This window comes from Ostrinia nubilalis, chromosome 6 (assembly GCF_963855985.1).
Source record: "Ostrinia nubilalis chromosome 6, ilOstNubi1.1, whole genome shotgun sequence".
Classification (NCBI taxonomy): Eukaryota; Metazoa; Arthropoda; class Insecta; order Lepidoptera; family Crambidae; genus Ostrinia; species Ostrinia nubilalis.
In genome coordinates, this window is record NC_087093.1 from 16,522,665 (window position 1) to 16,537,511 (window position 14,847).

At 37.8% G+C, this 14,847-nt stretch overlaps 1 protein-coding gene across 1 annotated transcript in view; it reads right to left on the reverse strand.

Annotated features, from left to right (window-relative positions):
- LOC135072693 (protein dachsous) overlaps positions 1–7,665 on the reverse strand; it is a 368,595-nt gene extending 360,930 nt beyond the window's left edge. Inside the window, exon 1 of the mRNA XM_063966701.1 lies at positions 6,135–7,665. Coding sequence (XP_063822771.1) covers positions 6,135–7,490 — 1,356 coding nt within the window. The 5' untranslated portion in view covers positions 7,491–7,665. The remainder of the gene's footprint in view (positions 1–6,134) is intronic.
- Positions 7,666–14,847: the final 7,182 nt, after the last annotated feature.

The following is a 14,847-nucleotide window of genomic DNA, read 5'->3' on the forward strand; positions in this document are numbered from 1 at the left end:
GTAAGTGATTCCATACTTTTGCTCGCGAGTGTATTTAACGGCCACACGCAATGACCTACTTTATAGTTCAACTTCCAATCAATACTCATTTTTGTTTATATAAAATAACATAACTTCACATAAACTTACTTATAAGTTAGTATTTTCAACTTTTGTGGCCAGTATGCTAATTCGTTAAAGGACATAAGTTATATCTTCTCATTATTACATATCTAATCATACTGAATGATTTCTAGTACTTGAGTTTCCTACAGGATCTGACAGAAGAATGTAGAATTTGCAGAAAAACAGCTGATATGTTTTAAAAACAATCGTCTACTTAAAATTCTCGTCACATTACACACTTGTGAACATCTAAAGAAGAATAAACAAACGCAGTACCACATAGAAAAAGCGGTAAAAGTTAATTAATGAGTTATTTGCTTTATACGGACAATATGGCATTAATATGCGAGATAGACATGCGTGTTGCGTTTTTCTTAAGCATTACTTAATAGTGATCTTGAAAGAGAAAATAATTGAAAACGAAATTGAAACGCAACATGAACGCATAATTAACGTGCAATTACATAAATGTACCCGAATACTACGAAAACAGTTTCTAAACTCGTAACATAGTTGTAATTAAATAATATTTTGAATAAAAAGTTGATGTAAGAAATATGCGAGGCATTTACTGCGACTGTCAATAATTAATGAATAAATTGCACTTTAATTGAGTTGTTTGTAATGAATTATAAAGTTGGCGATACTGCTATTTATTTACAAAAACCAGTGCTTTTAAACACTACCTATTTGCCCTTATCCGTAATCGGTACTCAAAGCGCGCCCTTGCGGACCTTATTTTAAAATATCAACCTGCCAAAGTTTTTTTTTTTCAATACGTTACGTGCGGTTTGCACATTTAGCCAGTGTCAAGTTATTTACTTGACGGTCATCATATTTCAAGTTAACACAATATTAAATTTAAATAATGGTACTAATAATTTACATTAATATTTGACTACAAACTAATTTTGGAAACAAAACAGAACTGTCTAACGTGACGCTTCATTTTCCCGCCAACAAGTCTACTTTTTTTAAAATAAAACTATGGCCATGGTGATAATTTTTTCGCCATGCAAAGCGGTCGGATTCGCGCACATACTGGCCAATAAATCCACCGCGTTACATCATTAGAATCGCGTGACTGCCACCTATAAGAGAACTTGTCCTCAAGTATTTAGCCACTATTTAAGTTTTCCTGGTCCAATTTATTGGACAGTGGCCGGATAAGTTTAGTATAACGATACCCGGTGTCTGATATCACGTGTTAAGATTATCGGATATTGAGCAATATCTAGCAAAGCTTCTAATATAATATACAATATAATTTTATAGGGCAATTAACATGCTTTACATTAATCACACTGACGTTACCACACACATGACTAAAACCACACAAATTATTACAAATAGCCTTCATATATCTACTTCAGCTTCAATTACTATTTATGTATTGTCATTATGTTTTAGCGCTAAAACGAAAATTTGATGCGCCTACGCACGCGATGAAGCCGTAACCATGGCAACGCGCGGAATCCAAGATGGCGGTATCTTATCAGGTTATGAAGATGGTCGCGAGTCCCGCTACCGAACAAGCGGTAACGCGGGCCCGGATTATGCGCATGGGCATATTAGAAACGGCGAGTAGATTATCTGTTTTTTTTATGACAGCTCGCTTTTTTAATTGCAACCAGTTTGGATGGGATATAAGATGCCAACTTGGATGTGTTTTTGTCTATTTGTATGCACTGTGTCTATATTTCTTGATTGACTTGGTTTAATAAAAATACTAAAGTTAACTGTATTTTGTTTGGCGCTGTTTTTTTTATCCACAACGAGGAAGCTCTTGGCCTGTATCTCACCTGATGGTAAGTGATGATCAGGCCGAAGGTGGAAGCGAGCTGTTTATAAATGATTCTATTAATTATTTTTTATTATTATGAAGATTCGCTTTGAGACTCTACCATAAAATATCTAACATAAAATCAGCTTTCCATCTTCGGTGACAAGCTTTTTCTATGATTGACAGTTTAGTAATCCTATACAATAAAGAGTAATCTATCTGTAATGTTATAAAGAGGTCTTTAACATAAACTCTGAATCAGATTCTAGGTTAAACATAAAGCAAAAAGTAACAACTAAACTCCGTATTTACGATGCCAAACAAGCAACTAATAGTAATAATCACAGCCTCAGGCTCAACCATTGTATGCACATAATGACAAACACCTACTCGACGTCTTATTGACCTACAATCACATGTCATCGTCGACAACCCAATACAAACTTAATCCCAAGACAATAAGGTAGATTACGCAATGGATATCGATGATAAAGCCGTGAAACCTACACGGCGGAAGCGAATCGGTCCAATCACTGCACTAATTCAAAACTGTAATTTGGTTAGCAATAATGAGGCTGTTATCCGATATTGAGCTTTATTGACGTCGTAAATGATGCGAAAAGGTCTTCAAAGCTCTAAATGATTAGGTATTTCGCTAAAAAGTGACATAATATGGTTTTGATTACTTATTCTTTAACAGGCACTATATCTTTCAATGATGCAATGATATGTTTAAGGAGTGTTGGTTACATTAATTGTTTTGCCAAATAGGGTAGAGACCCTATTTTGATTATTTTGTAGCTGTAGGCATCTGATCAGGCTCGATTTGATAGCTCACACACAAGCAGGGAACAATAAATTGAATTTGCATTTATGTGTCTAACTTGCATGAGACACTTCTAATCAAAGATCAAAATTAAACATAAGGTTTTTTTAGATACAAATACATCTGTACGAGCAATTAATTATAATCCAATCAATTCATTATTAAAATCAATTCAAAGCTGACTCATGACGCAATCAATCAGTAGTCGACTACCCACACGGACAGCTCTTATTCTACAAATTCAAAAGCCGCAATTTACGTATTTCCAGCATCCATTAATTCGGCAAAATCAGCTATAAACCCTATTAAGTCGCCTATAAAGTGAGTCTAGCTTAAAGCCTAAAGTAGAATGCAAAATGTGCTAATGCAGTTTTATTTGTGACCCATTCAAGCCTAAGACAAATCGATCACGTTACTTGATTAGTTGAGAACTTTTATCGCAATAATGTTACAAAAGCCTACTGCATTGCTAAATAAGTATTTATTATAATTTCAATAACTTATCTCAACTGTCACCTTAATTATATCCTAAACTATACATTGTACTAAGATAATTTTGCTATAACTATAAATGTCTATTTCAATTTTGCGATAGAGTAGTTAAAGTTAAGGGATCAATTAAAATCATAGCGAAACTTTTAAGAAAACAATTATTTAACTTCGATAATTACATTTTAACTTTGGAAACAATTAAACTAAAGCTTGCAACAGTTAATTACCTTTTTTTTATACATAACAAGGCAGGTATTTGACCACAATCGCACCTGATGTTAAGTGGGATGCAGTCTGTAAGTGCCTATTCAGTCTCGCCTTGAAAAGGTCCGGACCTACATTAAATACATAATAATATTATAATATTAGATTTTTAGTTGCTTTAAATTCAATAAGTAGTAAGTCAACTGAATTTGCTAACAAAAGACATAGAATGTTTCAATCTTTAAAGAGTCTAGTCTAGAGTCTAGCTCTTGATAACTCATAAAAAGTACGTCAATCGACTGGCTCATGTCATTCACTCAAAATATTTGCATGCTATCAGTATCAACTATGTCCATAGTCCCATTAATACAAAGCTACATATTAGACACATACCACCAACATTAGGTACTAATAAAACCCATTTCCGTTTCACTTTTACCCAGAAAAATCATAATCCCGACAAATCGCTTCACAGCCCAGTAATTTAGAAACACCTTTCCGTGAAAGTGAAATAACTCAGGGTTAGATTTCGATTTCGCAAAGAATCCCGTGGCATATAAGGTGTAAATATGGCGTATGAGTACCATTATCTGGGATCTGTGGCGTTTGCAGCCAATCGCTGGCTGTAACACAGCCCAGAGAAATCAGGCAGTTCATTCTGTACAAAGAGGAACCGATTGTGCAAAATTTGATGTATTCTTTTTTTTTCACCTTTTTACAATTCTGACTTTTATGTGCAAGCATCGCTTGGTTAGGAGTAGAGTTTTTTAATCGGAATAATAAAAAAGGTGATAATGAATCCACAGTGTAAGTTTCAAAGGAAAACGAGGTTAGTTTGGTAAGAAACATTTTTCAGTCATCTTACATTTGAGAGAAGTTTCGATTTCTTACTGTTTAATCATTTATAGTCGCTATGCAATCGTTCCTCCAGTATCAAGTGATAAACTCTATCCATACTCAAATGTATAGCTAAAATGTTTCCTAACTGTACATGCCATGTTTGACATTTCGCCCGCGTTGCCGTTCTCCCCGCCCTGTGGCAGGGTCGTGCAGTCGTGACACAATCATTCCAACGAAAACTATACGATTGAATTGTTACACCGACGCAAAGATTTCTACCAGGCATTCCGCGCAGCCCGCCGCACTTATCAAACCGATGCTATAACAACGATATGAATCTCTTTATTGACTGATTGATCCGTATCTATATCGCTTCGGATCTCCAGACTACAAATTGTTGTTTTAATACAACTGCACACACCGTTTTATTTATGGAATACTCTAAAGTTTTAATTGGCCAATCGAAGGGGGCACCTACTTAAATCAGTTATGAATGATTGTCTATCAATCGGAGGTAACCTACTTCGTTAGTGATTTATACGTTCAGATCTCACTAACAGCTCTTTAGCTGCGTTTAAGAGATAAAAAAGCTCTCTGATAAGGCTTAAATCATTTAATTCCGCCTCGATGTATTATGTATCAGCCGCGCTCATTTTGAAATAGGCGCACGTTGGCTGCGCCGCCGGCGCGACGCTCCCCGAACACTGTTTAATTTTCAATTTAGATCCCAATTTGCGATGTGCCTCACCACACGCCCAAACTCGCATCACTCCACCCGATAGATTTATGCCCTCAACTTATAACTATACCTCAATACCGCTGGAATATATTAAAAGAAATTAACTCGCGTAACTTACGATCCCGCGCCGGATCCGCGCGATAACAGTTAATGAAAATTGGGCTTTTTTTAACAAATTCGTCAAGAGGCCGCGAGCGCGGAGATAAGCGGAATTGATCTGTCCGCGTAACTAATTGCTGTGCCGAGTTTTCGCGATATTACGCTTGTTTTGACGTGATTAAATAAAATTATCTTTACGTATTTTATGGGAGACAACACTTCGGTCGGCGGGCGAGACGGAACGCATTTATCCGTACTAACGCGGCATGTATTAAACATTGTCACTGCTCGCTATTTATGGGGCGGGCTCCCTTTTTGCAATTGGCGCAACATGATCATTCCAGAGGCGGGTCGTTACTTACGTTTGATAGAGCCGGGAATATTTACGTTACGGCCTAGGTTTTTCATCGCAGTAACAAGGTGCCCGATTAATTTTCTGCGGCGCGGGAGCACCGTTATCGGCGAGGTTCGACGTTTTTATGCGCCCACTTAGAAACTCTTTCACTGATTCGTGCCAACACAGTTGCAATAGCGAGTAATAGGATAGAATTATCAGTGTTACAATGTGTTGTTGTGCCAGTCAGCTGACATTTCCGCGCGTTGGGCGCCGGCGCGTTCGATCAAATAGCGCGAATTACCAGAAGTCACGCGCCCAATTTCACCGCCAATAACGCTTTTGTGAAATGATTTGCGACTATTTTGGCGTGACAGGAAACGTTTTATCAAATTACACACATTTAGGTGTTAATAACGCCATTCGCGAGGGAACGCAGTGGCAGCCAGTCGTGGGAAACGTCGTCTAAAGTATGCCAGTAGGTAAGTAATCATAATTTGCTGGTTATTGTAAAGCGTGCATCGTAATCGTACACGAATTCCGAAACGAACTTGATTAGCCTTCAATAGTCAGGACTGGTTTTTGAATCTTTGCGCGAACGTGTGGAAATACAATAGATTACATGAGGGGAATAAATTACATTGATGGCTAAGAATGTAGCGTGCCTAACTCTGAACCTAGTGTATAACTATGTAGTGAAATAGATGCTTACCTTTAGAATGCAGTTGCCGACGGCCTCGCTCTCGGGCACGGTGACGTTGTAGAAGGACTGGTCGAAGATGGGCTCGTTGTCGTTGACGTCCAGCACGGTGACCAGCAGCGTGGCCGTGGACGACAGCGGCGGGCTGCCGCGGTCGCGCGCCACCACCGTCAGCACCGGCATCGGGTTCGTCTCACAATCCACTCGCGCGCGCGTCGTCACTAACCCCGAACGCTCGTCGATCGCGAACCAATCCGACTGCGGAGTCGGCAGCAAAGAATACCGAATCTCGGAATTTTCACCCTCGTCAGCGTCCGTCGCTGACACCTGAACTACAGGCGTGCCCGGGGCCGCCGCCTCAGGCACGCTCGCCCTATATTCACTCTCTACGAACACCGGAGCATTATCATTCACATCCGTCACTCGAAGACTGATCTCGCGAGACGCGTGCAAAGGAGGAGAACCCTTGTCCGTCGCTACTACGTTCAACGTGTACGAAGACTGAGATTCCCTGTCCAATGGCAACGCTACCACCACCAAGTAGATTATGTTGTCGTGCGTCCGCAAATCGAAGTGTCCGTCACCACCGCTCAAAGTTACGTTCACATTCGAATACTCCGTCTTGGAATCCGGGTCGTGAACCGATATCCGAGCCACGAACTCGTCCAGCTGAGCTGACTCGGATATCTTCGGGGTCGCATCGTCACTTAGGAAAATTACGTCTATGGTGGGTTGGTTATCATTTACGTCGGTCACGCGGATGGACACGAAGGCTGTGGTCTCCAGTGGCTGAGCGCCCTTGTCTCTCGCCACCACGACCAACTCGTGCAGCTCCTTCGTCTCAAAATCGAGAACCTTGTTCACTGTGATCTCTCCCGTCTCGGGGTCTATCTTGAACATGTTCTCTTTGTCGCTCTGACGTCTGTTTATCGAGTACTCTATCTGGCCGTTTTCGCCCGCATCGGCATCTGTGGCCGAAACCTTCAATACCGTCGTTCCGACTGTTGCATTTTCGGGGATCATTGCCGAGTAGGCGCTCTCCGCGAAAACCGGTGGGTTGTCGTTAACGTCTAATATCGTGATATTTACAGTCATCGTCCCTCTCAAGGGCGGGTTGCCTCCGTCCAGCGCTTCTATCACTAACTCGTAATGGTCCGTCGTCTCCCTATCGAGGAACCCGTTAATCTGGAGGTCCAGGTACAGGACTCCGTCGCGTTCCCTGTGAGAGGACAGCCTGAAGGCGTTGTCCGTGTTGCCCGACACGATATTATACCTCTGTGTGTTGTACAGACCTAGATCTCTATCTTTAGCGGGGTTGAGTTTCCTCTTAACGTCTCTGGGGGTGTTTTCTGAGAACTCAACGTTCATGACGGGCGTAGGGAAGGTGGGTGCGTTGTCGTTTTCGTCGAGCACTTTGACGACGACGCGGACGTTGTCGCCGCTGGCGGGGATGGCTACGAGGGCGTAGTGGTCGCGTGTTTCGCGGTCAAGTTTGACCTTTGTGCGTATTTCCCCGGTGTGTGGGTCGATGCGGAGGTCGTCGTTGACGGCGCTGCCGGGCACGGGCACGATGGTGTAGGGAGGCGCGGCGTCGGGCAGCTCGTCGCCCAGGTGGCCGACCAGCGTGCCGGCGGCGGCGCCCTCGCGCACGGCGAACTCGCGCACGTGCTCGGCGGCGGGCGCGGCCGCCACCAGGAGCAGCACCACCACGCGGAACATCGCGGCGACTTCACCCCACGCACATTGTCACTCGCACCTGGAATGGATTGGGATTTGAGTTGGTAGACATAGACGTAGGTTCCATTAGGTAGGATCAATAGTACAAGTAATAACTGTCTCTTCTATTTATATCGGCAGACAGACAGACAGACAGTGGTGACTGAGTTTGTTGCGGCACTTCTTCTCAGCACTTGCCAAATGTTGGTCTCGAAGCGCTGGTAGGGTAAAAAGATTATGAGACATGTAGAGGCTCTTTAAGAGCAAAATGACGATTTGTAAGAACTATTTATTAGTCTAAACAAATAAAGAAATTTTGACTTTGACTTTATAAAGTTCATAACTATAAGTAGTACAATCGATTGGTTAGCTTTGATGATTGAGTCGGTGAACAAGTGGTGTTCGTATTACCGTCTGAAATCTTTAGGAAAAATCGTTGTTCATAAAGCTTACATAAGTATTATGTATCGTCTCATCAACTGCTTGATGCATCAGGTTTATTATATTATCACCAGGAAATCGAAATTAACATTCAAGTCACAGATTCATATTTTATAGTTTTGAATTGCCTCAAGTTAAAGACTGTATTAAAGAGAATCAAAGGAGCATTTCTCTTGGAACTCGACAATACAGGCATGTAAATGATTAAAGTAAAATAAACCATCAAAGAATACTTAATGTGATGACAAACTATTGCTAATACCATAATTTACACATATTGCTCACATCCAACTCTAGCAAAGTGATTCAGGGATTAAAAGAAATCGCATCGCTTTAATTAAGTGCACCATAAACGACTTTGCTACGATTATAAAATAATAAATACGACCGGAGCTACTGAAAAGTATAATTTACAATAAACAAATGGTTCTAAAGGTAAAAAATATTGCAACGTTCGGATCACTGTCATTGTGAAACTAGTTTTTGTACGCGACGCGGGCGCACCTTTTTGTCCTCGCCCTAGTACAGATTACTTTAAGAACATAATTAACTGATGTATGAAGAATTCAAGATGAATAAAAAAAATTGTTGCAATCATCTCATTCACTAGTCTTGTAGATGGTAGAAGAATGTGGTGTGAAACTTAGGAAGTTTGTGTTAAAAATCGTCCGTTTTAAACTTAATAAATAATCAATCATTATCATCATCTCATCCATAGGACGTCCACTGCTGAACATAGGCCTCCAATGCTTTCCATGTTAATAATAATTTTAATATACTTAATAATAATTGGCGGAAAGTTTTATTAAAATCTCTTCAGTTACTTTTGTATGGAAGACCACATAAGAAGTAAGAACTACTACAAATATGCGTACATAATAATCAACTATGAGGATTATCGTCTCAGAAATGTTTCTGCCTCGCAAATATTTCTACAAATAAAGATTTTAAAGATAGATACAGATAAAATAAATGCAAATATGTGTGCAGAAGTGGACAAACAAGGAAACAGGTCACCTGTTGTCAAGTGTCCTGATGACCATGTCCATTTGTGGCCATTCGCAATTTAGAATACAAGCCATGTTTAAATAAAAAAATAGAGCAAAACTTTATAAAAGGTACAGTAGGTAAAGTAAAGTAAGATAGTAACATACACCTTTAAAGAAATACCAGAATCTTAGATCTGAATAACTTATAGCTAGGTATCTATTGTTTTTGCCGGGGCAAGGCACAGGTGAAAGACGTCTAACTGTACAGGAAATTAGACCATGGTACATCACGATAATTAGTAAGAATAGCGATTTGTTAGATCAAACTAAGTCTGAAAGGGCTTTTTAACGAATCGTTTGTTCGTTTCAGCCGAATGACGTCCACTGCTGGACAAAGGCCTCCTCCAAGGTTTTCCACAATGATTCCACAAGGTTTTAACGAATATCTAGGACCTAATATCAATATCAGAAATTATTTAAAACGAAAACCAAGAAACAATTCAAATTCAATATTCATACAATTTATTCAGTACATAGGCCCATTCTAGGGCACTTATACACGTCCCAAAAAAAGCAATTTTGGACTCCCCAATTTTGAACTTAATAAAATAGGCAGGTTTCAAATTGTGTTGTAGACTGACTACCATCGAAAATAATACTATTAATGTCCCAGCATTTAAGTAATAAATTACGACTGCATCCTAGAATCTCACATGATGAATATGGAAGCAGCTTTTAAAAGCTCAAAAAGTGTGCTTAATATACTGAAACCTGTGTTTTTGGTGGTTAATTAAGTTGTAGCATTCTGTACCTACACTGGAGTACATTGGACCTCCATAACTAGGCAGCATTAATATTGATAAACCTGCCGCAGGTTTTGCGGGCTAGGCGAGCGATTGTCCAAGTTTTTTTAATTATATCCAGTGCCCACTATGATATTGAAAATGAAACGTACAGTCTTTTTGCGAACGTGCTCTTTGTTTCTGTATTTATTAAAGGCTGTGTTGAAACTGGTCAAGTTTATGAAATATTTCATCGGTAGTGTATAAACACAAGGTGCCTATTGATTAATGTCATTCTGTATCAATTAAAATTAATAAAAATAAGTAAATGGTGTGTTAAAGATGTTATTCGTATTTTACTAAGTTATCTGTATAGGTATCCCACTTTTGCCGTAAAACTATATTTTAATTAAGTAACTAAGAGAAATTAAACATGTGGACCCACTATATTCGAGTAAAGGAGAACTTTGCTAACAAATAATATGTTATCTAAATCGCTTGATACGATAGAAATTAAAAGAACAAGATCAAAATAAATTGTATCAAATGCAAATCACACTCAAGTGAGACTGAGCGCATAACCCTGTCATGAATAATTTCAGACTTGAACGAAAGTATTCCGAGCTGACATAACGCCAAACAACTTTTTCCTATCCAAAGTTCAGTCATCGCTAATCTGCAGAGCGATCGCCGGATCGGTCGGCGGACTGGTCTGGCATACGCATACATAAGTGACTACTTAAGACCTTAACGGTGCTCGGCGTAATCCCGATTTGCTCTAACTTTAACGTCGATGGCTTTAGTATTTTCACCTAAATTATTACCATAAAGGTGGAGATTACAATATTTGGTATCACTACATAGTATTAAAACAAAATAGCTGTCCTGTCTGACCCTATGTATGCTTTGATCTTGAAAACTACGCAACGGATTTTGATGCGGTTTTTTTAACAGACATAGTGATTCAAGAGGAAGGTATTTAAGTATAACACGTTGTACCTGTGCGAAGTAGGGGCGGGTCGCTAGTTGATAATAAATGGTAGAGGCAATTGATAATTTTGCAAAACTGACTTTAACATTAGTAGAGCCATGACCAGTCGACTAACTTGACTATTTTAGGCATAAGCATAAGAATCCTTGTTTCGTTGTCTTACCACATGTTTTATTTTACATTTTAAGCAAACTTAAAAAATCCCGTAGACTTTTGAATCAGAAAATAACGTTTTTTTAGTTGACTTACATTATTATTCCATGAATTTTTTACCTTTAGCTCAATAAAGATTCAATATGTAGCACCTATATGCCAATAAAGTCATATAAAAATACAGAGCAAAACGATCCATCAGAAATCTGATAGTCCCTGCCCAAAATATAAGTGTCCACAAATATTATTCGAAGAAAATTCTTCATTTGACAACGATTTTGAATCTACCGAATAAATAGAGCCCTCTGGCGGCAACATAAACATTTTTACTGTCAATACTTTTGGCATTAGGCAAATGCACCTTTTGTGGGCACCCCAAAACCCGAGCAGGTAAAAATTTATCTTTAAAAAAACATACCTGTGGGTGGAATGAGTAGGTTCTTTAGGTTGGACTTTCTTTTCTCGTGAGAATGGAACAAAGGCACTCTGTGATGAACTTTGTATGTTCAGCTTATCTGTTATCAGCTGTTTAGGGAGTAGCACGGATGTGAAATACACACTTGTATTTATTTAAGGCAATTAACAGCGTTCATTCACGTAAGATTTGAATATGTGAGTTGTAATGCTCTGGCATTAAACTTATTAGTTTTTGCAGTATTTTTATTGCTAACCTTCAACTTGGATTTGAAGTAACTTAATAGAGGGTTTTATTGAAACAGGATCGGCTATTCAATAAGTAACATAATTTATTATGTTTGAATGAATTGATAAATTAATAAAATACAAATGCACTTATTTTGTATTATTTATTAATGAATATGTATTTTCTTACCAGATAACGTTTTGCAACAAATATAAAAGTATCATAAAGTTCTGTTCATCCAAGATATTTTTTTTCAAGGGAATTGTCTCATTTTAAGTTACGATCGATCAGAAGTTGTCATATTTAGAGCTCTATTTTGAAACATTTTGATAACGATTTATATTCAACTTAAAGTAACATAAATATTATTATAATTCCTGAATTATCGTGACATCTAGATTCGGCGTCACAACTGCGTTCCCGCGGCTGCGCCCGCGCTCGTAAAGACAACATTTTATTAGTCCAAAGACACGACTTTAAATCTAGATTAGGATTCGTAAATACTCCTTAAACCGGTTAAGGAAAAGATACCGTCTTACTAAAGATAATTCACGAAATCGTGGATGTAAGAATGCGCATGGTGTTATGTTTATTTTTGATTGAATTAAATACTCTGTCAATTCTTAAGTGTACAATTTATTGGGAATCCTTTTTGAAGATTAAATTTGGTTTCGTTCGGGTCTGGGCCGTCAAGTGTTAAACAACTGTGAATGTCATGTGTTTTTAAGCTTTATAAGCCCCATTATTCCTTTTGAAGTATTTTTTCTTATCTAGACATGTGCAAAGGTTAATTAGGATATTTTTACAAGCAACCTTTAACTTAATTAATCATAATTAATGTATATTATTATTTTCTTAGCTATAATTACAACAAAATTTTGGGCGTATTAAAAATTTCATTATTTTTTTATTTATTGACTTTGACTATCAATATAATGATACTTTTAACCAAATATTGTTTACAAGCCAAATCACTTACACTAATCTTACTCTTCAATCAAATCAAATCGGTCTTCAACCTTTAAAAGACTTAATTCCATTTGGTTACTAAAGCTCAAGCAATCTCGAGGACAAATTATAATAACACTTATAAATAAATAAAAAATTCACAAACGATACGCGAAAATTTCAGTACTAAGAGTGTGAGGACGCGAGAAAAAGGGGGGGACTTCTAACGAATTAGTGGGAAAAATGCTGGGCATTCGCGCGCGGCGGCCGCGATGAAAAATTCCAAAATTTGGACGTCAGCCGAGCTATGCGCGGGCGCATGAGTTATTGCGCGCCATGGCCAGCCGCCCGGCATTTTGGGGGATAGCAAGTTGAGAAAGAAAGTGGACAATAGTAATGGTTTAGGGATGATTGTTGAAAATTAGTTAGTGTTGGCCAAAGATGACTTATTGGTGGAAATCAGTAGTTTCGAATTTGTTTCTTATCTACCTAGTAGTAAAGCTAATAAATGTACTTTTTGCTACTAGTGGATATCGATACTATTTATAGTACCACTAAAATGAGTTTTACCAGATTGATACCTATATTGAATAGTTGTATGGGTGCGCATTTTCTTACACAACTTTTCAATTCCTATCATTGGAGGTCCGAAAATATTTCTCATACCATTTGAGACCATAATAATCATTCTTCATAAAAAAAACGTTGTAATAGTTGTTGTAGTAGTTGTCTCAACATTTTCTCTATACGATATCATTTGAATATATTTCTCAAGACTTTTAAGTTCTAACAAAGCTTTCTTTATTTCTACTAAAAAATATCTACAATAGAAGCAATGAAATTAATATTATACTAGCTGACCCCGCGAATTCTGTTCCGCCTTAAAGGCAATAAATAAGCCATCGCAATTTTTGCTTATTTGCTTACCGTTTAGACCTACCCTGGACTACGACAAACATTTTAAAACCAAAATCAGCTCAATTGGCCCAGCCGTTCTCGAGTTTTAATCAGACTAACGAACATCAATTCATTTTTATTTATATAGATGATGTCCTGCGATTCTACAACTCGTGGCGACTCTACCACGACGGCAAGTCTACAGTCAAATGGCGAAATTTAAATTATACCTCACTTTTTTCGAGCTGGCTGTGCCTACCTTGAATCACTAATTAAGCTTTTGTCCCTTTTTGTCACTATGCTTTTTCACACTTTGCATTTGTTTGGACGGCGCACTCACTGCCAATCATCACCTTGTTATCTTATTGTGTATGCCAAATAAAGAAAAACGTTTTCTGACTTTCAATTACCTAGGTACTTTGGCATATTTTAAAAGGTTTAATAGCCAGCCATTTGTATAATAACAACTCTACATATTTTGACACAATACTACAGGTAAATTCTGCCGTTCCAATAGGTATTTATGTTCAGTTATTTACGGTATGCAATAAAAATTATTAATATAAAATGAAATAGTTCTAAATTCACGTTGTACAGTTTTTTTATTCAATTATAAGCAGGCCGACAATAAATAATGTAATTAATTAATAAATCTATATTAATATTTTTAAATTGAATTTTATATTGGGAAAAATGCTATAACTATTAAATTACAAAGTAGGCTACATAATAACCGTTTAAATTTATTACATGTTATTGCATTATTAGTGATACAAAGAAATTAAAGATTAATTAATAAGAAACGTGTTGCTGCATTTGTATCAAATGCACAACATTGGTACCTTGATTTATAACGGTTATTATTATATATATTATTATAAAACCAAGTAGTACAGATAAATTAATTATAACATCAGTTGAAATGCAGGTCTAAAGCCAATTAAATTCGAACTAACCGCCTATATTTTCAATTTTATATTTCTTTCAGAATTTTTTTATCAGTTTTGCTATAAATAATATCTATCATTATCTATCTACTAGCTTTCCGCCCGCGGCTTCGCCCGCGTGGAATTTTTCGGTTTTTTATATAACCTATGACACTCAGCAATAATGTGGCTTTCTATTGGTGAAAGATTTTTTAAAATCTGTTCAGTAGATCTCGAGA